Below are 25,323 nucleotides of genomic sequence, written 5' to 3'. Positions count from 1 at the left end.
AGATCAAGAGGCCTGGAGCAGGAATGGACAGACAACGAGATCGATGGTTAAGATTCACTGAGGTAATCCAATAAGCAGGTCAGGAGCACCAGCAGTAATGGCCGTGGGTTGGAAAGGAAGATCTCAGCTCAAAGCAACATTGTCAGTGGGTCAAACTGGAAAATCTCACAGTGAAACAACATTGCCTGTAGTCAGACAGAGAGAAAGTAGTTTCAGGCCTCAGAAGCACTATTGGGAAGCAAGAACATACACCTCAGGAATGGCATGGTGGATTGTGTATGAAGAAGTGTTGTGGGTCCAGACGTCTCTGGCCAGAGGCTGGTACCAGGAGACAAAAAAAAAGGTCTAGTGACTAGAGCAGAGAATAAGAATGTTATTGCCAAGTGCATAGCTTGTTTTAAATAGAGATCACAGCTTGTTTCCCTGGCATCAATCACCATTGGTGCTGGCAAACTGAAGCTGCAGCAAGCATCAGAATCAGATGTGGGGCCCTTATTCGCATATGTAAATCATCTAACACCTGCTCTTGTTGCAGGTAAGTGACGCTTTGTTTGCTCTTGCCAATTTGGTATCTGCCTCAATTCACAGAAGAAGCGTTAGTAGTACATTTATATCAAAGTTTGCTAATGCCTTGTGGTGCCTAAGTGATCTTTTATTCATTTGCTCCTGTCACATAACCAATAGAACATATGATGTATTGTATTCCCTGGAGAGTAATATGTTCCATGGTTGAAAGAGTTGTTTAAATAATGAATTCTCAATCTTGGGCATGTCAACAGTGTTGTGGCTAGGCCTTTCTCAGGGGATAACTCAAACTATCATCCACTTACAACAGCAGCAATGAACAATGTGGCCGTGCCCAAACATTGGATACTTCTGATCCCAGTTACGTGTCCAAGGAATTCACTAAAACCTTGTCCAGGCTGTACAATATGCAAACGGTACGGGCCTAGAACTTCATTTGCAAGACACATTTTAAATATCATATAATTGAAAATTGTTTTTATTTCCTAGAGTGAAGCACAGACACTAACAGCTATGGGTCATTTTGGATCATTTTGTCTCAGAAATGATTGTCATAACACCAAATTCCACCCGATCCTCTGACTCCATCATCGTCCAATCTCCGAAACTCCTACTCTACTGTGCTAAGAATTATTCAGAGATATCAACAGAGGCATACCATCATTTACCTTAACACCACAACAGATCCCTGGTGAATTGTTGGCTCGATCCTATGCCTCCTCTCCGATTCTTGGCCACATCTCTCTCCACACACGCCAAGCCCTCCCACTGAAGAGGCAGAGGCACATTCACTTGTTCACCCTATCCCAAAGCTACTACATAAGGTCTGATGCCTTCCTTCCCTTCTCTCCCTGGCCCAAATCAGTCACAACAAATAGACCCCTCTTTCACTACCAACCTTCCCACCTCTCCCCTTCCCATCCAATGACCAGAGAACAAGACTTGATTTCGATCTGAAATGATCAAGACTCTGGGCTTTAGATTTCAATCCACTCCAAAACATGACATGAGAATCTCTATCAAAATTGCTTGGGATTTCCAACACAATTCCTGATTTGGAAGTCACAAGAACCTCCATGATTTGACTCCCAGAGTTATAAGGCTTCATGTGAGAAATGGACAAATTTATAGTGATTCAGTGAAAGTTATTCTTAAGAAATTAGAATAAATTTTCTTTACATTAATGGGTAGTGTTGAGTAAATAATGTGCACTTTCTGTGGAAAATTTTGGTTCTTGGCATTTTCACGATATGCGACTGGTATCTCAGAACAGGCAATTCTTTATTAATCCCTCCTCCAAAACTTGACGTTTTGTTGCTGACTGCTGTTCCCTATCCAATTTGGTGAGCCATTGCAGCGCTTTTACCAGATCAAGTGGAGGACGAAGGAGGAACACAACCTTTGGGAAAAGGCCAACCTTTATTGCCAGCTATAGGCCTGAGTTTGGGATTTTACCCGTGAAGAACTGAATTTTCAATCATGGGTCACAGTCCTAAGAATATAGTACATCATAAGCTCCATTAGTAATAAATAGATAAATGATCAATATGTATCACAAGACACGTGTACATTAGCAAAGTTTGGTTTGACTATATAGCACGTACAGCTGCCACTTCCCCTTCATTGCAAATGTAAAAATTCTTCAAAATGCTGAAACAATGGATCTACCAGATTGTGGACCCTGGGAAGGAAGCAGAAGTGGGCTGTGCATTTTGGAATACATAAAGTTGGAAACCATGAGGGGAAGATCTCAAGAGAAGATGAGGTCCACAGAGCTCAAAGTTATAAATACATGTCAAGGTAGGGGGTTTGGAGTAGGGGTTTGGGGGGTGGGGGGAAGCGGGGGGAGGGAAATAGGAGGTGGTGTCAGAGATTTGTGATTCTTGCATTTTCCTCTCCTGTCCAGAACCACAATGGGGATGTCAGTTCTGATGAAAGGTCATTGACCTGTAATACTACCCATCTTTCCACAGTTGCCTGCTCACTGTTTTCAGCATATTCTGTTGTTACTTTAGAGTCAAGTTGTCCATAGCCTGAGAAAATTCTGCTTTAAATATTCAATTTCCATAAAGTGTTGCAGGCAGCAATTGATTAATTGAAAACTCCCATTATTTGAAAAAGAAAGTCTTTATTCTTCAGAGCAAAACCACAATATTTATAGCCAAAGCTGCCTGATCAAGAATATGCTGTGTTTAGATGAAAATAAATGGCCAACCCAGGTAAAGTTTTTACAGATTTAAAAAAAAGATTGATTCAAATCTAAAAAAAACAATTCATACATATTGCATCTGTACCTTGTCTTGAGTGGTTCCATTTCTATCAAATGTGTAAAGAATTGCAAGGTGGGTAATCAGCCACCAACTGAAACCACGAGGATCCTTACAGACAGTCGCATCACAAAGACGGACTCCTTCTGTATTTGTTGCCTCTTGCAAGAGATTCCTGAGATGATTGTTCAAGCAGCTCCAGAAATTCTGCTGAATGCAAACAGAAATTATTCATTCCATACTGGCCTATAAAACTGTAACTACAGAAAGTGAATCTTGATAACATGTCAACAGAACTGAAATAATTAAATTTGCCTCAAACATTAACACAATACTGCTCAGCTGATAGCTCAATAAGTAAATTTTGTCCCATGCAATACCAAAAGCAGTAGAATTATCGCTGATGATCAAAATAATGTATTTCCACTGCAATACACAGATGTTGGCTGTTGACTGTTGACTTTGTCCTGTTCAGGGATAGTGTAACAATTTTGTAAGTGCATTCTGTAGATATTTTTAGTTTATTCTCCCATGAAATAGGACATAGATGGCAATACCAGTGATTATTGTCTATTAATTGTTCCCTGAATTGTGTGTCTTGCTATGCCATTTCAGAAAGCAGGGCAGCAGATTTCCTTCCCTGAAGAGCAACTGGGAACCAGATGGGATTTTATGACAATCTGGTGGTTTCAAGATTTCCATTATTGATTGTGGCATCATCATGGGAGTCTAACTGGTACTTCCGAATAAACAATACAGGAATCTGGATTGTCCATCCAATAACTTAATCACAATGCCACCATACCACATCAGATGGCAACAGAATGCCAGTGGTAGAAGAAATGGATGGAATACAAATCAAGGGGGCTGCTTTATCCCAGATGTTAAACATTTTGAATATTTTTGGAGCTACACTCACATATTAGTCAACCACAATTTGGCCTCAGAAATCTATACTGGCTCTATGTTCCATTCTTGTCCAGGTGGCTATTAATTTTCTTCTGGACTTTTGTTCCTGAAAGCCTCCTCAACACTGCCTGGCTTGAAATTGCCACATTTGGTTTCTTCTCTTTTTGAGCAAATTAACATCCCGCAGTCTTTGGAAATTACTCCTCAATTATTGGAAGATGAAAGTCATCATCTCTGCATTTTCTAGCCTTACTTCTGTGAGAACCCATAGGAACAGAGTAGGCCATTTTGCTCCTCAAATTTGTTCTGCCATTTAATGAGTTCATGGCTGACCTTAGCCCCATAACCCTATTAACTTTGATTCATAAAAATCCATGGATCTTTGATTCAAAACTAACTAGAAATAATTGCTGTTTATAAAATGTGTTCACTTCTATAACTGCTTGTGTGGATAAACATTTCCAAAAGATGCTCATAAAATGCTCTAATTCTTGGGCTTTTCCCTCAGCTCCTGGCACTTCAATCAGTGGTAGTTGTCTCTCTCCATCCACTTACCAATTTCCTTTCATTTCTTGAAAGCTTCCTTCCATTCTGCCCTTAACCTGCAAATTGCAGACAACTTAACCATCTGAAGTCCTTTTTGGTACCTCCTCTTTTTCTGCCCCCCATCAAATTCAGTTTCCCAACAACCTCATTACCACAGCCTAGGAAAGTCATCTTCATTTATAAACACTAACGTAAAGTTCCACCTCAGCATGCCTTCTGTGTCCTCCAATAGAGTGTTAACTGGCCCTTCTGCTTCTTTGTCATTCCTTTTACTGTTAATTAGAAGATCCAGACAAATCAAAATTTGTATAGCTGAGGAAGAAAAATCTCAATCAACATTACCTCGGTTTGAGAAGTTTTATTCCTGTGATCAAGTAGGTGGATAAGCAGCGTCCACAGTTCCTTGACACAGCTGCATTGGTAATGGCAAATGTTAAGTACATCAGATGGTCTAACCTAAAAACCAGGAGCACAGAGAAAAAAGTTGCATTCACAAAGCAAGGTAGAACCAGAGACAAAAAGAATCAATCAGAATACAATTATACTATTAGTGCATTTTCCTCTTATTTTTGTATTCATTTGGGGAGAGATCTGAGCTTTGGTTGCCGGCACTAAACTATCGACTATGGGTTGTACTCACTTCATGGCATTTAGTTCCATTGACTTCAGTTATGTTAAAAATGAGCAGACTCTTTGAGGGTGTGCAAGTGTGTATGGACAGGTCTTCCAGCATCCATTTTGCCTCACAGCAGACCCAATCCCCAACTGAGAAATTACATTGGTGATGCAAAAGGGATAACTGCCCCTTTGGAAAAATTGATCTTCTGAGAGGGGATGGCCAAGGTCCAAATTCAGCTGAGTGGCATTTAGGCTGGGATCTATACCAATTCCCATTAGCCTCACAGGAATTTCATTGAACAGGGACAAAATCTGAGACGAGACAAACCAATCTCCAGTAATCTGGCACCCTCAAAACTTTGGTGGTGCTGACCTTTCAGATTTTCTGGGCCACTGGATATCACTCTTATTAACAATCCAAAGCACTTTCAATTCACTTTTTTTGTTTTACACAGTAGCATAATAGGTTTTCCAGTGAGCTTAAAGACAGCACCAGAACGGGGCCCTGGTGAATTTAAAATAAGTGTGGGAAATAGGGTCCTTGCGAGTAGCATAGAAAACTGGGTCTAGGTGAGTTTAAAAGAAATGCAGTAAATGGGGCCCGATCGAGATTAAAAGGAGTGTGGGAAACAGGCCCCAATGAGCTTAAAAAAAAGCACAGGAACTTGGTTCACCCTATGAGCCAAACGCTGAACCATTAGGATTTCTGAGCAATTGGAGAGTGGATTATCAGAGTTTTACTGCATACACAAAAGTCATTTTGTAGATTAGTGGTGCTGGGTGAATGAAGAGCAGAAACGCCCCAGAGCACAATCTTTCCTGCAATTGACAAATAGCAAAAAAAACCCATCAGAACTGGGCTTCAATCAAATTCTCTGCTGAACTCGAGAATTTCTACCTATTTGCTTCTTCTGCAAAGTGCAATGCAAGAATCCCAATAGCCACCGAACATTACAGATTTTCTATGTATTTAGATTTGCACTTTCTTGCAGACTGGTGTTTATGAACTTTTGAGATGTTATGGAGACTATATGACCCATGAAGTCTATGCCAGTTCCTGTTAGAGCAATCCCTTCAGTCCCACACCAGCAGTCCTTCCCCAAATATTTTCTCTTATGTCCAATTTCAATGAACATATTTGCAGATGCCTTAACCTATGCCTATAAAGGTTTGATAATATTCAGATGGGACAAATCTTTCTTGACCACTGATATTAGTTTCTTTTCTCTCTGTATCCGTCCTGGTATTATAACATCCACCCATCAGACCTATTTCCTACCAGTCATTGGACTGGTTGATGCAGAGAAACACATTTAACCATCTCCAGAAAACCCCACTCTAACCCTCCAAGAACTGCACCACTGCACCCAATAACCCCCTCCCCCCAGAGCCCCATCTCTTATTGTTTCAACAACCCTTCCTCCCATCACTAGACCCTTCTAGAATCACTCTTCTCCCCCCAAGCAGCTTTGATCTCCCATCCTATGATTTATGAAACAGAGCATTGAGAGGGAAAATGTAAATTTAAATATAACAATGCTGAAGCAGTAGAACGCCACATTGCAACAGATAAGAGAAATGCACAAGTAAGATGGCAGGACTTAACTCACTACCATCCTAGTAGTCCTTTGCTGGAAGATAAGTCTGTCAAGATATGGGGAGAATAAACGTAGGATTAGTGCAAATGGATGTTTGATGGTCAGTGTGGACTCAGTGGGCCAAAGGGCCTGTTTCTATGCTGTACCTCTCTATGACAAGCATGAACTAGGGCGCATTTTGTAAAAGGAATATTCACCTTTATTGTTCTGCTCAAGTGAGGACATTAACAGCTATTCTTATTGCTTTTTTTTTTGTGTAAACGGCCACTAAACTTCCAGCATTTTAAAAAATGGCTACTTAATATTTTTAAACAAAAACTATTGACAGGGGAGCCAAACCATACAGCTTTTATTTCAGCAACTCTACTGGCTGTGACATTTTATCACATCATGTTCCTGTAAAAACAATTAGGTAACAAGAAGGGGTACATTGTATATCTAAGGTCAGGAGAAACATTCTCTACCTTGGTACACTTGTTGACTGCTAAAACCATCAGGTCACGCAGCAGGTTATTACAATGATCTTCAAACAGACTGACATTAGTCAAGTTTTGACCGGTCAAATTCATAAACTGATGAGCATAAATTACTTGTCCTAAAACAACAGGAAACAGAAGGCTCATTAGGATTTTTAAAAAGAGGATATTACAGAAGAACACAAGCAGTCAAATATACTATTCACTATATGCAAAGGTCATGTACATTTACACAGTTTCACAAAGCCACCAGGGAATATAGGTTAATTAAATCTATATTGGGTAAAAGTTAAGAAGCTGTCAAAATATGTTACTTCAAATTAACTTCACATTGATATTTTTTTACAATAGGGCTAAGCTGCCAATTAAGTGTTGAAATCTAGAGTCTTGAAAATACACCTTAACAGCTTTCTTTTCTGCTTTTTACACCTCCGTGGTCTACTTTTAATCAACTTGCAAATATCAACTGTAACACTTGAATCAGCAACATACAACTACTTCTGCATTCCACTAGCCAGTCCCTAAAAATAATACCTTTGAATAATCAATATATTCACGTCAACACCTTGCATTCTGCCAATGAAATATATTCTATTGATTCCATTGGAACTGAAACTCAAGAGACATAGTACAACAAAGCCAAGTGGTGCTAACTGGGATGAATTTCCAGCCTCCCCAGGCAATCTACTCCACTAAATTTGCTCTTCCACCTTCAGCTAATATACCCAATTACAGGGTGTGGCAACCTCAAACATATTCTCAGGGTTTAATTTATCCATTGCCTTATAAATATTGAACACTTGATTAAGAACTACTCTCCCACCTATCCAGAGCTCTCAAACTTCCAGAATAAATAACCCCAGGCTCTTTAACCTTCTCTTGTAGCTTAAAGTAAATATAAAACTGAACAACACTTCATGTATTTCATTTTCCAGGTCAGCATGGCATATAAAATTATTATATGGCTCAGGGATTTCATTACAAGGACCTATAACTGCAAACCACCTAGCCAAATGGTGCAGCTGTCAATTAAGTTACAATTCACCCAACTTGCAACCACTCACCAGAAGACTCACAAAGCCACTGCAAAAGATACCAGAGGAGCACAGTGAAAGGAAAAATTAAGAGCAAAAAAGTAATCCTCTACTTACTTTACAGCCCTTGTATTCCCACTTCCTAGTTTCTGCTTTCAAATAAGGCTTGGACTCTTATTTGAAAGCCATTCCACACATGGTGCCTGAAGTTGCAATGGTAGATAACAAAAGATTTCCCAAGTGTTTTTAATTGCACCATGTAATGGTGCAACCACCATAGCTCCCTATTTTTTAATTTATTCATTCACAGAATGTGGGCATTGCTGGCAAGGCATCATTTATCACCCCTCTTTGAAATGAGTGGCTGGCTGTGACACAGTCCGGGCAAGGACTGCAGACTTCATTTCTTAAAGAGCATAAGTGAATCAGGTAGGTTTGTGAAAAGATGGTCATTTTGTGATTACTACAATGATCTTTATATAGTTAAGTGCATTTAAGTTCCTCAGCTGCTGTAATGGGATTTGAACTTTGTCCCAGGTCTGTGCATTTTATTCTATTACTAATGTAGCAAAAATTAACTGAGAACAGAGACACTTGTCCAGACGAGTCTGGTAGAACTCACAATGATCCATTCCATTTTAAAATTCCCGTTCACTGATACAAACCCGACAAATATCTTACCCAACGTTTTCTCGCCAAGTATATGTAGAATCTCAAGCACTGACCACTGAATGTCCAAATGCAAATGCACCAAATGCCAGGATGGTGGAAAAACCTAAAATGACAGCGAGTTAAGATTTCACCAACAGTTGCATTGATGATCGAGTCTCAAAATCGTGGAGCACCACAGCATGACCTTACAGATATCTGTTTCACTTACCAGGAATTAGTTTGGAGTTGAGTGATTAACATGATACACACAGGAAGATCCCACAAAACAGCAGACAGATGAGTTAACCAATAAAAATAAAGGACTAAAGCCTAGAAATGTGGTTCCACACATACTCTTACACAGATGTGATTAATGCACACACTCTTTATTTTAGCACTGGAGTATTGAGAATGGACTTTTTTCAGGGGTGGAATGCATTGATGACCATCTTTGGTTCACCTTGTTCCACCTCAGACATTCGTGGACACTTCCTCGCATCAGTCACAATTCCCACATCAGATGTGCATCATATTATATAATACCCCATGCAATACTGTATGAGTGAAGCCAGGGAAATTACCATTTTTTTTTAATGGGATCAGCTGTTGTTGGGCACTCCAGGGACAACTAGTGTCAAATGGCACTGCAGTGACTATCCTTCCTGTACCATCCCCCATCCTTCACAGTCCCAACTCACCCCATCCACACATCTCACACTCTCAGTTTCCTGACTGGTCCTGGACAGAACCTGACCAACCCCAAGTCCCCAGTCAAGACTCCAATGGCTAAACTTACCCACCCAACAACCCAACCTCTGTTCACGACCCTGCCCTTGGTTCCAAACGTTATATTTTCCTTTGTTGGCTTCACAGTGAGTGAATTAAAATATATGATGGCTTTACAGTAGTGTGTAAGGCCTTAGGTCCTGAAACACTGAGTAAAGTTTACTATGATGCATGCAACCAAAACTTCAGTTGTATGCTGCACAGTGACCATATCCACCCCACCAACGCATCTCACCAATCCAGGGTCTCAACCCAAACTTCGCCAATTCCTTTCCTCCCATGGATGCTGCTCAGCCTGCTGAGTTCCTCCAGCAGATTGTCTATTGCTTTAGGTTTCAGCATCTGCAGTCTCATGTGTCTCCGACACATCTCACTCCTTCAGTTCCCTGGTTGACCCTGACTACACTGCCCCCAGTGTTACAGCGTCACCAGTGCATGCTAACGATAAGCATTGGATTGGGTGTTACAAATCAATGCATGGACTGACAGAGTAAATAGAATTAGACATCAACTGGTACCACAAGGAAATGGTTACTGCAAAGTACAATAATAGTGGCTGGTTTAACATGAGAATCTCTGAAGAAACATTGTATAAGATTTTCAGTGGAACACCTGATATATTTTGCTGTGCCTGTGCTTATATTGAACTCAGAATTTTACATGAACATACAAATCATACCAGGTACCATACCAAGTATCATCAACTTATTAATCATGAGAATAAACATCTATAATCAATGGCTCCACAACATTCTACAAACCTGTCACAAAATACCTAATCTTTTCAGATGCTAAGTTATTTTATAGTTACTTTCTTGAAATGCAGATCACCATTTAAGGCCCACCCTTAACTGGCTTCAAGACGGTGGTGATGAACTGCCTTTGCAACTGCATGCTATTCCTTCCATACATGCTGGCTGCCACTACAGGATAAATCTATTCCCACCATGGTTAAATGCCAACACATAAACATTCCTTCCACATTTTGGTACATTCAAGTTAGACATTCTTCAATTTTTGATCCAGTAAACCACACTCAAATCACACAAGCAAGACGACACATCTTTCACTTGCTAGCCATATTCTTCTGGAAGTCTGTTCAGCATAGATGCAATGTAAAAGCTATAATCTACCTAATATTCCTTAAGGTTTTGGCAACAAATTTGTAGACTTACTTAGAAAATTTATTTCAAATAACTATTTTTGGAAATATGACACAAACCTTTCCTTGGTTGCTTATGGAGAGGTTGGCTAGGATATTGCTGGGGCGTTCACGGAGATGGCCAATGAACAGGGTTAGTGCATGCAATTCCTCCACTAATACAGAAGGCAGCTGAACTTCTAGTTCCTCATATGGATGGACAGGTTTTTCACTCAGTTCTCTGGAAGGCTCCAAATATCTGTGAGGCAAAAAAAAGTATCATTTTTCTGAATTACTTCTTCTGTATCAATTTTTGTTATAAAAAAATAAAGATGCTACAGCCAAATAGGAATCTGCTTTCCTATTTGAAGTTATTATAATGGATCAGAGTCTTACATCCCAACATTCTTGAATATGTTCCACATAGAAATAATGCAGTCTTAAAAGAGTTACTTGGATTATACTAAGAATTAAGGCATACACTATTATGACAGGCTTAGAAAAATAACTGCATTAGGTGCGGAACAAAATAATTAAGACACTACTTAAATGAAATGTTTGAAGCAAAGGTTTGCAGTGCAAATGATGAAATACTATTTTCACTGATTTGAAATCAGCACCATGGATTTGTTACTCAGAATTACCATTTGAAGTAAATAAAAAGGGAAGGAAAGATGCTTTCCACAAGAAGTATAATTAGGATATGCAATGTTTTCCCAAATTACTGAAGCTCAGTCAATCAAGATAATTAAGAAGGAATTAGGCAAGTACAATGATATTAAAGAGTACGGTGAAATTGAACTAGTTCTAGTTGAGGAAGATGGATTCAAGACAGGTTCAAAGAGTCCTTCTTTGGCAAATTCCTAGGATTCTACAATGACTGCTTCTAAAGTGACAAGCAAAATCATTCAAGCTCCAACCTTTCACAAGCAGTATATATTTTCTGGATTGGTTTAGTCACTTTATTATAATCTATGAAACTGTAATCAATAGCAGAAGGAAATTGACATATTACCTGAAAATAAACACTTTGATATACTGGAGGAAGTTAACGCACTGTTGTCTGATATCATCTGCTTCACTACAAATGCTAGTAATGTTCCCTGTTTTAAATAAAACATAAAAAAACAAACAAGGATTACATGAAACTACATTCAAATCACTAGAATGTTATGAGAATTCCTTGATTGTTGTACTGGCCCAGATTTTTGAGAATATGGTGCAGTTATTTATTCACAAGTGGCCTGGGGCTGATGTGGGGAGAAACTCAAAACATCCAATATTCATTTAGAGCTTGAAGCTTAGCAGTTCTATCTGTTGAAATTCTGAGTTGGAAGCATAAAACCTTTAATTGTTCGTGGTATCTACTTGAAAAATTAAGTTACTCAATTATGCTAGGGATAGTCCAAAAGGAACTTGCTCCAAATTTGACCTTAACTGGACAAAGAAGCTTTGTCTTGATTTTCCAGATCTATCATGGCTTAACTGGTGGATCATAATTGGATGGCTAAAAGCCATGGGCAAAAATATAAGCAACATTTTGTTCACTGAGATTCAGGTGGATCTAAAATCTAGATTTGGACTGGGCCAACAATTGGTTCAGTCATATTTTTTCTGGGGCTCTGATTCCTCAACTGGATCTTGAAGCCCAATCAGCATCTGCAACTCACCAGTTTTATTCACTTAAGGTCCAGCTTCATTAAGTTGGGAGAGCATTAGCTTCGTGATACAAGTTTTCTATGGGTTTCTGGGGCCACTGCGATGGCTCAGACTTAATTTTTTGTACTCAGCTAATTGTAACCAAGTGGTAGCCAGATCTTCCATGTTGTTTAAGAAAATGTAATGGAACTAAATACCGCAAATTGACTGCAGAAATTTGCATCATAGAAAAAGGCTATTCAACTGCCATGTCCATGCTAGCCAAAGATGGACCATTTAGGTTACTTTTGATTCCTAGCTCTTTATCCATAACTTTGTAGCTTATGGACATGCAAGTGTTTATCCAAATATTTTATGAAACATATTGAGGGTTTCAGCTTCCGTCACCCTTTCAAAGTTTGAGACTCCCAATGCATATTAAGTGTAAAAGAAATCCTCCATTTTGATTATAATCAACCCAAAATGGTAAGCTGTTTCTCTTTCCACAGGTGCTGCCCGACCTGCTGAGTTTTTGAAGTATTTTCTGCTTTTCATTACGGTAATCTAGATGTGGCCTAAAGAGTTTTATACAATTCTAGTTGTCCTGCTGGAGTCATAGAAACATACAGCACAGAAACAGGCCCTTCAGACCAACTCATACATGCTGACCACGATGACTATCTACACCAGTGCCATTTGCCTGCATTAGATCCATACCCCTCTTCTCCTTTCTTATCCAAGTACCTGTCCAAATGCCTTTTAAATGTTGAAATTGTATCAACCTCTACCATTTCCTCTGAGAACTTGTTCCATATACCCACCATCCTCTGTGAAAAACTTGCCCCCAGATCTCCTTTAAATTTCTTCCTTCTCATCATAAACCCATGGCCTCTAGTTTTGGACTCCCCCACCCTTGGAAAAAGACTTACTATTACCTATCTATGCCCTTCATAATTGTATAAACCTTTATAAAATCACCCCTCAGCCTCCTATGTTCCACTGAGGATAAACTCAGCCTATCCAATCTCTCCTTATAACTATAGCCGTTCAGTCCAGGCAACATTCTGACAAATCTGTTCTGCACTCTTTCCAATGCTACCACATCCTTCCTGAAGCAAGCAGAACTGTACATCCTTCCTGAAGCAAGCAGAACTGTACACAATACTCCAAGTAGTCTGACCAATGTTTTGTACAGTGGCAATATGACATCTCAACTCTTATACCCAATAATTCAGCTGATGAAGGTAAGCATGCCAAATGTCTCCTTTGCTACCCTATCCACCTGTGGTACCATTTTCAGGGAGTGATGAACTTGCACCTCAAGGTCTGTCTGCATACCAACAATCCTGAGCTCCTTGCCATTTACCATACATGTCCTGTTGGTATTTGACATCCCAAAATTATATTCCCTCACACTTGTCTGGAATTAAGTTCTATCTGCCACCCAATTCCCTCCATATCTTTTCATAACCTTCTTCACTGTGTACTACTCAACTAACTTTTGTGTTGTCAGCAAACTTACTAATCATGCCCCCTACATTCTCATCCAACTCATTTTTATAAAACAAACAACAATGGTTCCAGCCCCCATCCCTGTGGTACGCCACTGGTTACAGACTTCCAGTCAGAAAAACACCCCTCGACCACTACTCTCTGCCTCCTATCACCAAGCTAATTTTGGATCCAGTTTTCCAGCACACCTTGTATCCCATGTGCCCTAACCACACGGGACGTCGCCAAGCCTTGCTGAAGCCCACGCACACACATCTACTGTGCTGCCTTTGTCAACTGTCTTTGTTACCTCCTCAAAAAACTCAGATCTGTGAGGCAGGATTTCTCCTGCACAAAACCATGCTGACTACTAATCTTTCCCTGCCTTTCCAAGTAAACACAAATCCTGTCCCTTAGAATTTTTTTCCAGCAATTTCCCTGCAATTGATACAAGGCTCACTGGCCTGTAGTTTCCTGGCTTATCCCTACTGCCCTTTTTGAATAAGGGAACAACATTGGCTGTCCTTCAGTCTCCTGGTACCTCACCTGTTGCTGTCAAAGATGCAAAAATCTCCAGTAGAGCCCCAGCAATCTCCTCCCTTGAGTCCCATAGCATCCTGGGTCTGGTCCTGGTGATTTATTCACCTTAATGCATGCCACTACCTCAAATACTTCCTCCTTCCTGACACAGATGTATTCCAGAATATCAGCGTACTCCTCCCCTAACTCTCCATGCTTCACATCCTTCTCCCTTCTGTATACTGATGAGAAGTATTCATTTAGGATCCCGCTCATATCCCCTGGCTCCACACACAGATTTCTTTTTTGGTCCCTGAAGGGACCTACTCCTCCTAGCTACCCTCTTGCTTCTTATATACTTACAAGAGGTTTTGGAATTCACCTTAATCTTGTTTGCCAAGGCCATTTCATATTCTCTTTTTGTCCTACAAGTTTCTTTCTTAAGTTCCTCCTACATTCTCCATAAACCTCAAAGGACTCACTCGAAACTAAATGCCTGCACCTGACATATGCTTCCTTCTTATTTCTGATCAAACCTTCAATTTCCTTCGTTAACCAAGGTTCTCTAATCTTACCATCTTTGCTTCTTACCCTTATAGGGACATGCTGACTCTGAGTTCTTACCATCTCACCTTTAAATGCCCCCCACCTGATGGCTATTTTTTTCCCTCTTAGCACCTGCTCCTAATCTACTTTTGCCAGGTTCTGCCCTATCTTGTTGAAATCAGCTCTCCCCCAATTTAAGACCTTAACTCTTTCACCAACCTTGTCTTTTTCCAAAACTATCTTGAAGCTTACAGAACTAGCGCTGCTGTTTCCAAAGAGTTGCTCCACCACATGACCATCCTCATTCTCTAAGATAAGGTTGAGTACAGGCCCTTCCTTGGTAGGACTATATTTTATACCTCAGTCAATAAAGGTTTCTTAACTACCTTCCCTACTACCTTCAAGGATCTGCAGACATGCACTTGATTTCACATTCAATCCAGCATTTATATTTAAACTCCTAGTGTGGCAGTTATCTGATGTGATCGATAAAGACTGCTCCCTGGGTAAAACAACGATGCAAAAACTAGGGAGTATCTGGCTTATAAAAAAGTATATATAATAGCTCTACATTTCTCAGAATTTTTAGTCACAATTTGAAAGCAAAGTCAAATTCAGTTCACTTGGAAGAATTATTGCCAGCATGGAAATTATACTTTCTTCCAGGGTACTGGGAGATAATTTGAACTGCTCTAAACCAAAGAGACAGCACCTTCCTACTTCTTTCCCTTTCCATAAAATGTTTAGTATTGAACATTTAAGATGACATGAATGATTAACAATTGTGCCACATCAAAATTGTCAAGTGATTACTGACAATCAGAACATACAGGCAAATTATACTGAAGTTTAAATAAGGTTAGGGAGAGCAAACAAGTATCTATTAGAGAAAATTAAGGTACATACCACAGAATGTTTTACAATAACTAAATCAAAAACTAACAATAAAATTCCAAAACTAAATTTGTTAAGCATGCCTCAATCTTTCCATTGGGATTTATGGCTATAAACTAAAGTTGCCAACAGTACACATTAGTACAAGTTTTGATATTTTAGTTCAATTCACACTGGTAAGATCGAAGAGGGAGCTTGATTAATCAACAACAGCAATTTTATGTTGACACTAACATCAACATCTTTCAATAGTAAATGAAAATTTAAAAACTGGAGATGCTGGAAATCTGAAATAAAAAACAGAAAGTGTCGCAAACATTCAACAGGTCAGGAAGCATCTGAAGAAGTGTGGCAGACCTAAAACATTAACCGTTTCTCTTTCCATAAATGTTGTCCAACATTTTCTGTTTCTATAACACCTTCCATCAAACCAATTAGCAAGAAGAACCATTAAGCTTTATACTTGCCAAAATCACATGAACTAGTCTGTGCCAAGTCTTCTAAATGGCTGATTTGTTGTCTGCAAAATAAATTTAGATTGTTTTAAAAAAAAATGTAATGTCCATTTGTGCATTTCAAAACTCATTCTTCATCAGTTTAGATGGAGTCCATGCACAAAAGTTAATGCTTGAAACTGGATTACAAAAAATTCACTTTGCTGAATTATTTACATCAATGAGGTTGCAGGCATGGAACACAAGCTCATATAGCATGGGCCTACCTACACAATAATACTTTTGCAATCATGCCCCCAGCTTTATTGTCTTTTTCACAACCTGCCTTCTCACCAACCACTTAAATAAGAATGTAACTTTACACTGACACCTGAAATTAAAGGCAGGGATATCATCTCCTACAGCAAATTCACATGTACAACACTATATTTTCAAAATATTAATTCCTGAGATATGGGTGTCACCAGAAAGGCTGCTTTTTATTGCCAGTCCATAGCTGTGATGGTGGTCGTGATGATTTCGATAACTTTGTAAGGCTTTGACAGAACCTTGTGGTGTGCCTACCAATGAAAAGCAGTTAAGAATCAACTACACTAACGTGGGAATGGAGTCACAAATGGACTAAATCAGGGATGGAAGTCAATTTTCTGACTGATAAGTTCTATCACATGGCAACAAGTATACTATAGAGAATCACAAGATGAGAGCAATAGAGCGGTGCAAATGAGTAAGTGTTGCACATTTTTAGCTTTGGAAATATACTTCCCAGTATTGTTCGGCATGGTAAGTGGCCTCCATTGGGCATGTGCTGTGGCAAAGGTGGGCAGTGGCACCATGGTCTGAAATCTGGATCGTATAGGTGGAGAATTGGGGATGCTGTTCAGGACTTGGGTGGGGGAGGAATAGATTGAAAGTTTGAACTGGCATTCCTTTTTCGAATTGGAGTTAGGAATTCAGTTGTTTTCATCTGTAAACTAATCTCTGTTATTTTGTAAAATTTTGGTTGTATTTTGATTGTTAAATCTGCAAAAATGGTTTTGGGAAGAGAATAAAAAGATGTATACACCAATAACAGCAAAGTATAGCGAAGATATGGTTCCAATAATGTTTGGGCAAAGTCCACTATCTCAACATTAAGTGGATGGAACAGTTCCAAAAACAAACAAACACACAATCTGGTTAGCACCAGAAGTTGAAGGACAAAATATTAACATTTTGTTTCCATTACAGTTACATTTCTGGATACCTGAATGAGTTAGTAAACAATGGTTGGGCACTGTAGTTAAAACAAATAATAAGCTGATGGTACATTTGTTGATGAAATTCAGCTCAGTAAAGACTGTTAAAATGGCAGTTTTAACATGTTAAATGCACTGATATGTTAAAAATGACCAAATAAAGTAATTTTTCCACTTTAAAAATTGCCAGTGGAATCAGTTCTTCAGCATTACGATTCCTCAAATGACAGAATCCACAAATAATACCTACAATGTATGGCATTTATTCATCGAATGCACAATATAGCCAAATATACAACAGTGCATTCAGAATGTTTTAGAATAAACATATAATAGATTCTACAAATCCTTTCAAGCTCATATGAAGATTTAATCATTACTGTATTCAAGCATTTGTACCTCAGTAAGCCAAACAGAAGACGTGGCGATTCGACAAGTGCCATTTCAGTCACCCACTGAAAACCGAATATATCCACTGTGTCAGCTTCATAGCCAGTAGGGGAAGGATCCAATCTTAAAAGCAATCTTAAAACAACATATGGTATTAAATTAATCATAGCTTCCAGCAGATTAGTAAAGATATATGTAGGGCATCAAGTCATCATTATGTTTCAAATATATGTGCAGCAAACTCAGTTAGAAACTGTCAAGCATGTTTACTTACAAGTTGTGAATCTACAGCAAAATTCAAAGCTACTCTGGTAATTAGAATGCATTTTTTCTTCAGTGAATAAATATCGTAAATCTTAATGATTCTTAAAACAGGAATATGGGGACAATCATCATCTTGATTTACTGGACAAAATTGCCTGTTTGATGTTGAAACATTGCCTGTCTGTTTTCATCCTCTTAACTTCAGGTTCTACAATGGGCAGCTGATCTGTTTCACTCGGAGGTCAAGGTGAAAATTACCCCAATAAGGGGAAACAAACAGCAGCATTATTTAACATTTTTAAGTATTTTGCTGCATGAAAATTGAGAAAAGTAATTGTATCTGTTAATCAAGTATTACTGCAGAAAGTTTGGTGTAATTTAGTGTCAAATTCTAACTAAAAATACAGGAACTTAATAATTCATTTCAAAACAAATCAATCATTGTCAAATTACGTGCAAGCATTAAATGATACTAGCAATACAATAAAACATTAAACAGATGGATTTAAACATATCTTTGACTGTGGAGAGAAATGATCTACTTTTATACAACATTTTTCACATCCCTTTTAGGGCACACACAGCTCCACAGCCAATAGACTTCTTTGGAATTATGTAGTCTGTTATAACATAGAGAATTCAGTAGCCAATTTGCAGATAAACCCCTACAAACAGCAATGTGATACTGATTGGACAATCTGTCTTAGTGCATTGATTGAGGGACAGATAATAGCCAGGACACAAGGGGTAAATGTCCTGCTCTTCTTCAAAAAAAGTCATAGGATCTTTTAAATCCACTTGAAAAAGCAAGTGTGGCCTTGGTTTACACTGGAGCATCAGCATGCATTTTGCACTCAAGTCTCTGAAGTGGTACCTGGAGTGATGACAAGACTTGCATTAAGTGCTTTATAGGCACTGATTTTTTTTTAAATTTGCAATCCCTGTTGTAGTATGGAAAAAAATAAGTACCAAATTCCCTAACATATAAATCTGCAGTAAAGTTACCAATCCTTAGATGATTACTACAACAGTACTCTCTCCTCTGAATCAGAACCTACATGTTCAAGCCTACCTAAGCACATAATAGTTGAACATTACATGCTGTACCCAGGGCAGGGTGGATTATTGGAATAGAATTAATCTGAGGGCCTAATCAATCTGCTTAAGTGCACGCAAAAGATTTTCCAAAGGAGAGCAGGGAATTCTCTTTCTGGGCCAATATTTACCCCTTGATTAACACAAGTAAAAAAAAGGTCACATAACTGAACTGGTCTTTCTGGGATTTTGCCATTTGAAAATCAATTGCTGCATTTTTATTCACAAAAGCTGTTGCTTATATGATGCTACGTGCCTCTGATGCTGCTGCAAGCAAGTTTTTCATTGCACCTGTGCATGCACGTCATCGTGCATATAACAATACATTCGACTTGAAAAAGAATGAGATAATTTCAAAATAGTTCCAGAAGCCCACATGAAATGAATTCTGCCTTTACATGTTTTCTTCAGCATCCTTAAAATTATAAATATGACCTGAATTTAGTTTTTGGAATCTCGATTTACTTCAACCTATAAATGTGATTCCATTTACAAAAACACTTATAAAAGAGCCTTCTAAGAAAAAGTACAACTCATCCAACACAACATTAGCCAAGTCCATTGCATTTCACTCGAGATTACATTGAATGATTAACATTCCACTTTAATTCACCAGAAATTGGGAACACAGGGTTTATTTCTGCAAAGCTCTTCTGTGTTTCTTTTATATGAGATCATATCTCAACTCCACTTATATTGAAAAAAAATAAGATTAAAATGAAAGAGATGGGGAATGGATTGTTCTGCTGGAAAAGCTTTACGGCCCAGATGGGATAAATGGACTCCTTCTGAGGCAAAACCATCTTTGCTACATTTTTCATGGATACCACTACTTACTAAAAATCCATCAATCCCAGAGTAAAACTTTCAACTGTCCCAACAGGTTGCTGAGCAGTACTTCTCAGATCTCCTAATTTAGAAAAAGTGTTTCCTTATTTTTTTTTACCAAAAAAATTGATTTAGCTCAAAGGAAATATTTTTTATTCCCATATTGACATAATCAAATCCTGGAATAATTTTAAGCTCTTTAACTAGATTACCTGAAACTTTAAAAATCAAGATTATACAAGCCAATTTTATGCAATTTAATCCATTAATAACAAACACAATTCCAATCCATTTGCTCTCCACTTTTTCCAATGACCCAGATTTTGCAGTCAGTACGAGTGCATGGTCACCTCACTACTGACCTTTCATAAAGAAAAAAAATCTGCAATAAACTATGAAGATCCTCTGAGAAGGAATTTCTGGCAACTGCTAGAGAATTCCTCAGTAATGAGGCTCTGCAAGACAAAAAGGTCTTCCTTCATCATAAGAGCATTAAGTGAGGCAGCCAAAAACAAGCCCCCCCCCCACCCCACCCAAAGAGAAGGTAACAGATTGACAGCCATCAAGTCACACCATGATCTGGCTTGAACTGTCAAAGGTAAATTGTTTTCTGAAATCAATAAAAAAAACTATTGAAAACCATTAATAAAAAATGCAAAGACTCACCTAACCACTTGAAAACACACTAATAATACACAAAAAATCTAACTTAATAAATATTTCTTTCAGCTCCATGGTAGCTGTGAATCACTGTAACTTGTTGCTCTCTTGCTGAACTCCAGCATCACAGTTTGCCGCTCAGTGGTAATCCACTAACGGTAACTTCTGAATTTTGTTTTCACATACACAGAATTCCAGAAGTTGCTGCTACTGACAAAGGATAACGTTAGTGGAATCCTGACCATTTTATCAGTCTCTTTAAACATTAGTACCAATGTGGTCATCCTGCAAATGCATTGCCCAAAATTGTAATCCTGATAGAGTCTGACCAGGGCTCGGCAAATATAGCATAATTTCCTCATACTTGCCTTTCAACCCTTTAAGGATAGAGGATAATGTTCAATGAGCCTTATCTAGTTTCTGATTGCTCCTGTTCACTGGTTTTTATTGAATACTCATGAAGTGGTAGCTCAGACAAAATCCATCCGATGATACTGCAGGAAATATGGTCTAACCCAAGTTGAATAAATAAGGTTATTGTTATGGAGGTCATATCATCCACAATTTGAGAATCTTTAGCCAACAGTAATGTAACAATACTAGCTGCACAATACTAGTTTATATAATATGTACCGGTTTAGCGATCCACTTGCCAGATAGCCGTGAGGAGAAAAGGGTTTTCCCCCATCGCGTTGATCCAAAGTGCAGGAGAAGCAAGGGGGTCTGCAACATTGCACATCTGTCTCCATCCCTTCCATTTCACATGGAGAGACAGGAGGAGTCAGGGATCCTCCAAAGTCATCGTCCATTTTCCTGGAAAACACACTGCTTTGACTTGTTTCAGCCACCAGTTCACACACAGACTTTTTTTTTTAACCATAAAGCAACAAAACAGGTAATAATGTCACAAACATAGACCAATACCAGTTACAGTACTAATAATCAACAAAGTTATGTCAAAATTAGTAGAGATGTCCATGTTACTATCTATATATCTACTTCTGTCACCTCTGACCTGCTCCTTTATCTGCCCTTTATTAGTACTCATACTCTCTCCATCATATTTGTCTCTCCATCAACCCTGGCATCAATGAATTATAACTCTATCACAGCCACTGCATATATGCCTGAGGATGTGTATCCCTGCTTCAGTCCCTTCTATAGAACTGTCCCTTGGTGGAATATGTGCTCATACCTCAGACTCTGATTGTATAAACCAGCTCCTGGCCATGACCAGATTCTGTATGACCACCACCAATTTGATCAGGCACGGCATGATTTGAATCTTGATCCTCGCCCGCCTTTACAACAAGCCTGCTTACCTTTAACCTGGCCCTTGTGACAAAGCCAGCCTACATGTGCTGTTAAAAGAAATTGGATGGGCCTGTCACATCAAACTTTTAAAGCCATTAACACTTAAGTTTGGTGAGGGATGGTGAATGTCACTTATGTCCCTCCCCTGCCTATGTATATATCTCATTCCTTATCAATATGACCTCTCCCTATTCATCTTGCGTAAATTGTACCTCAAAATCAATCCGTCTGTTCAATTCTGTTACCATCTCCATCTATGTGCTCTGTACCTTGACTTTAGTTCATTTAAACGACCAGCCCTTGGCTGTATGACTGGCCCCCGTCTACATAATGTATACTTCCTAGTCCCTGAGTATTTGACCAGCTCTAAATGATCTGTACCTCTGCCTCTATCTCAGTACTTGTCAATATGACCGAGATGACTAGCTGTCGTCTATGGGGCAACTATCTCTACCTCAACCCCTTTCAACATAATAAGCCACGATTTGCATTGTGACCTGCCCCTTATCTATAAGACCACACCTTCCTTCACAAACCCCCGTTCATCTGATCTTTTGCTTAGTCTCTGTCTTTAGCGTCTGCATCGCCATTTCTGCCCTTGTCAACATGACCAGCCAATAACTTCATGATAACCAGACCTAGCTATAAGGTCAGTACCTCCATGTCATCCCTTGGCAACATAAGCAGCCACGGCTTGTACTACCACCCCAAATCTACATGATGTGTACCTCTGTATTCTGTACCTTCTTTCTTTCGGCTTTCTGCAAGTTTCTTTTCCTGCTTCCCGCGTTTCAGTGACCTCGAAATCCGCATGCGCACTGCCGCCGCCGGCCGACCGCCCCTCAACTGATGATTGGTCAGGGAGTTGAGTCAGCGAACGCCAGGGGCTTCGTGATTGGTTTGATCTTCCTTTTGCTACTCCCCAGCCGTGCTTCTTTCAGTTAGGGATCGTCTGCAATGATCCAATCTATTTATAAACGAAAAATGATAATTTCCCAAAGAAAGATACAAAAGTATAGATAGGTTCGGGTATGGATTTTTATTAAAACTTTTCTTTTAAAAGTTAAGCGATTTCATCTCCGGACTTGGAAACTAATCATTCCTTTGTTCCTTTACATATTGCTTTTGTGGCATGACCCCTAGACGGAAAATACCTAAAGATTTTAGCAGCAAACTCAGTGAAGTGAGTTTTTATACTTGTTCATGAAATGGCATCTAAATTCTTCTTCGGAAAATATCATAAAATAGGCTTCCTCTTAAAGCAGCCCATCTTAAAAAAAAGTGTACGCATGCCAGGCTCAGAAGGGTGCCCTGCTTTGCGGAATGAAATGCTTTGCATCAATCGCCTGAAATAAAATAAATTCTGCTTGATCTGTAATTAAGACCAACTCGTAAACCAAAAATGTATATATTTTGCTCTTGCTTTAAAAAACAATCAGGTAATGTGTAGGAATGTAATTGAATGGCTCATTAAATTAAAAACTGAAGGATCTTAACAAAAATGATATAATTGATATGTTTATTATTAAACTATATATTTTATATAATTTGCATATCCTATTCAATGATTTATTTAAGTAAATCCTGTTTGATGAAACTAGACTCAAGGAAACAACTTTTTGTTGTGCCACTGTTCAGTTACTTACGTTTTCAAAAACAGTGATGCTGAACGATACTGTGGGGTTGTGAATATAAAGACTGGGTTAACAGAAGAATTTTCATAATTAGTATTTTTTTCTTTGAAATTAAAACAAAATGCAGACATGGGACGTAAATGAAGTATGCTTAGTTCGTGTGACTCCGCCTGAGATGAAGCCCGTTGCTGTTTCTTGCTGGGGCTCTCTCTATCTGTGTGTGTTCTTGTCTAATTAAAAAACAGTACATCACAGTTAAATAAAATTGCACCCAGGATAACCCGTATTTCCATATGCAGATTTATCGGCACTGACAGCCCTCTCTCCCTCTCTCTTATTGTGTCTGCATTCCCCTCCTTATATAAAAAAAACTGAGACACAGAGAAAGAGAAATCTGATGCAGCTTCCATCATTCTACAGTGAAAGAATCCTTCACCTTTTCTATAATGTCTACAATGTATTTTTTTCCCTAGATGTCCTGTCAGCCAGTGATTTGAGGAAATCAGCCGGGACTTTTTCAGATTTGCAATGAGCAACATCAACATTCCGTGTTTTTTCGGTTCATGTCGCCGAAGGAAATAGCACAAAGATTTGAGACAGAGGGAATGAGAGAGAGAAAGAGAGTTCTCCAGAGGGGGATATATTTTTGTTAGTATTGATAATATTTTATCTGACAGCTGGGAGCATTTGGTGAAGATGCTGTTATGTGCGGTCAAGTGGACTCTGTCCCTGTCTCTGGGCTTTAGAGAAAATCCGCAGAAATAAATCTCAACATTGTGTGGAACTGAGGTAAGAGGTACTGTATGACCTAATATATATTTAAGGCCTTATTTAGATTTGCAATGATTGATTTTTTTTCAGTACATTTATGAAAAGCCTTGGGGAGCAGGGTCGTTAGGTGATGGATTTTTTTTGCCAACAACCACCTTAGAAAAAAAATAAACGTGTTTATTTCTTACTATGTAAAATAACTAAATGTTTGTGTTAAATTAGGAAAGGCATTACATGGCTTAATGCTATATAATTTATTGTCAATAAGTGACCCTTTATATACATTTTATATTTTGCAACATTATCTCAAAATATATCTATTGTTTACATTCCAGTATCATTCGTATGATTATCATAAATTGATTCATTACATTATGCAAAGTAGAATTATTTTGATAACCATTGTTGACAAAAGTATTATTTAAAAGAATAAGTTGATTGCAATATGAATGGAACCTACAAAAAATAGAAATTGAATGGACATCCTCAGAAATAAGACAATTATCTTTAATTTTTACAATGTATCTTAAAATTGTTCTTTGTGCCAACTGAGTAAAAAAATTGCAGCACCCATTAGAATTTCTAATTTCACAACACAGCACTGACAAATAAGCTCACTCGGTGAATTATTCACATCTTTAATTTCCTCACTTAATGACAGTGTTCTGTAATCAGAGTGCAGAGGCTGTTATACATGCATTATGTATGATGCGTGATACTTAATGCAGGACATTATGGAGCTCTTAGTGATTCAGTAATTAGTTTTCCATAAGGCAGTACTTGGATGTTAAACTGCTGGAACACATATTTCAAACACAGTATATGGTGTAACTAATGAAATTGCATCTTCTTGGATGGTCCACTGAGACTCTCAGCAAGCTTGTGCCGTTTCAAAAACATTATTAGGTTGTAGTTATTTCATCTGAAATTGCAGACACTTCGAGTGTCTTATTATGCAGTTTAATGCTGCTTTACCAAATAAATTACATGCATCTTGTGAATATGCATTGTCCTAAGGTTCCAACTGGATTGTCC

At 38.6% G+C, this 25,323-nt stretch overlaps 1 protein-coding gene across 6 annotated transcripts in view; it reads right to left on the bottom strand.

The window, feature by feature from the left end:
* Nucleotides 1–22,763, bottom strand: part of mms22l (MMS22-like, DNA repair protein) — a 116,868-nt gene extending 94,105 nt beyond the window's left edge. The window contains exons 1-10 of one of the 6 annotated variants that reach the window (XM_052024832.1): nt 22,612–22,763; nt 21,203–21,394; nt 17,732–17,857; nt 16,107–16,159; nt 11,567–11,654; nt 10,633–10,810; nt 8,655–8,748; nt 6,928–7,058; nt 4,590–4,703; nt 2,820–3,002 (exon numbers count right to left, since the gene is read on the bottom strand). In XM_052024832.1, the coding sequence (XP_051880792.1) occupies nt 2,820–3,002; nt 4,590–4,703; nt 6,928–7,058; nt 8,655–8,748; nt 10,633–10,810; nt 11,567–11,654; nt 16,107–16,159; nt 17,732–17,857; nt 21,203–21,378 (1,143 nt within the window). In that variant the 5' untranslated portion in view covers nt 21,379–21,394; nt 22,612–22,763. Of the gene's footprint in view, nt 1–2,819; nt 3,003–4,589; nt 4,704–6,927; nt 7,059–8,654; nt 8,749–10,632; nt 10,811–11,566; nt 11,655–16,106; nt 16,160–17,731; nt 17,858–21,202; nt 21,398–22,611 lie in introns of all 6 variants that reach the window. The other 5 variants (XM_052024834.1, XM_052024830.1, XM_052024828.1 and 2 more) reach the window with 5 other exon arrangements.
* Nucleotides 22,764–25,323: the final 2,560 nt, after the last annotated feature.

The sequence above is a fragment of the Pristis pectinata genome, chromosome 10, assembly GCF_009764475.1.
Source record: "Pristis pectinata isolate sPriPec2 chromosome 10, sPriPec2.1.pri, whole genome shotgun sequence".
Lineage (NCBI taxonomy): Eukaryota > Metazoa > Chordata > Chondrichthyes > Rhinopristiformes > Pristidae > Pristis > Pristis pectinata.
The sequence above is the reverse complement of the archived record's forward strand: the minus strand, read 5'-3'. Positions and strand labels throughout refer to the sequence as shown.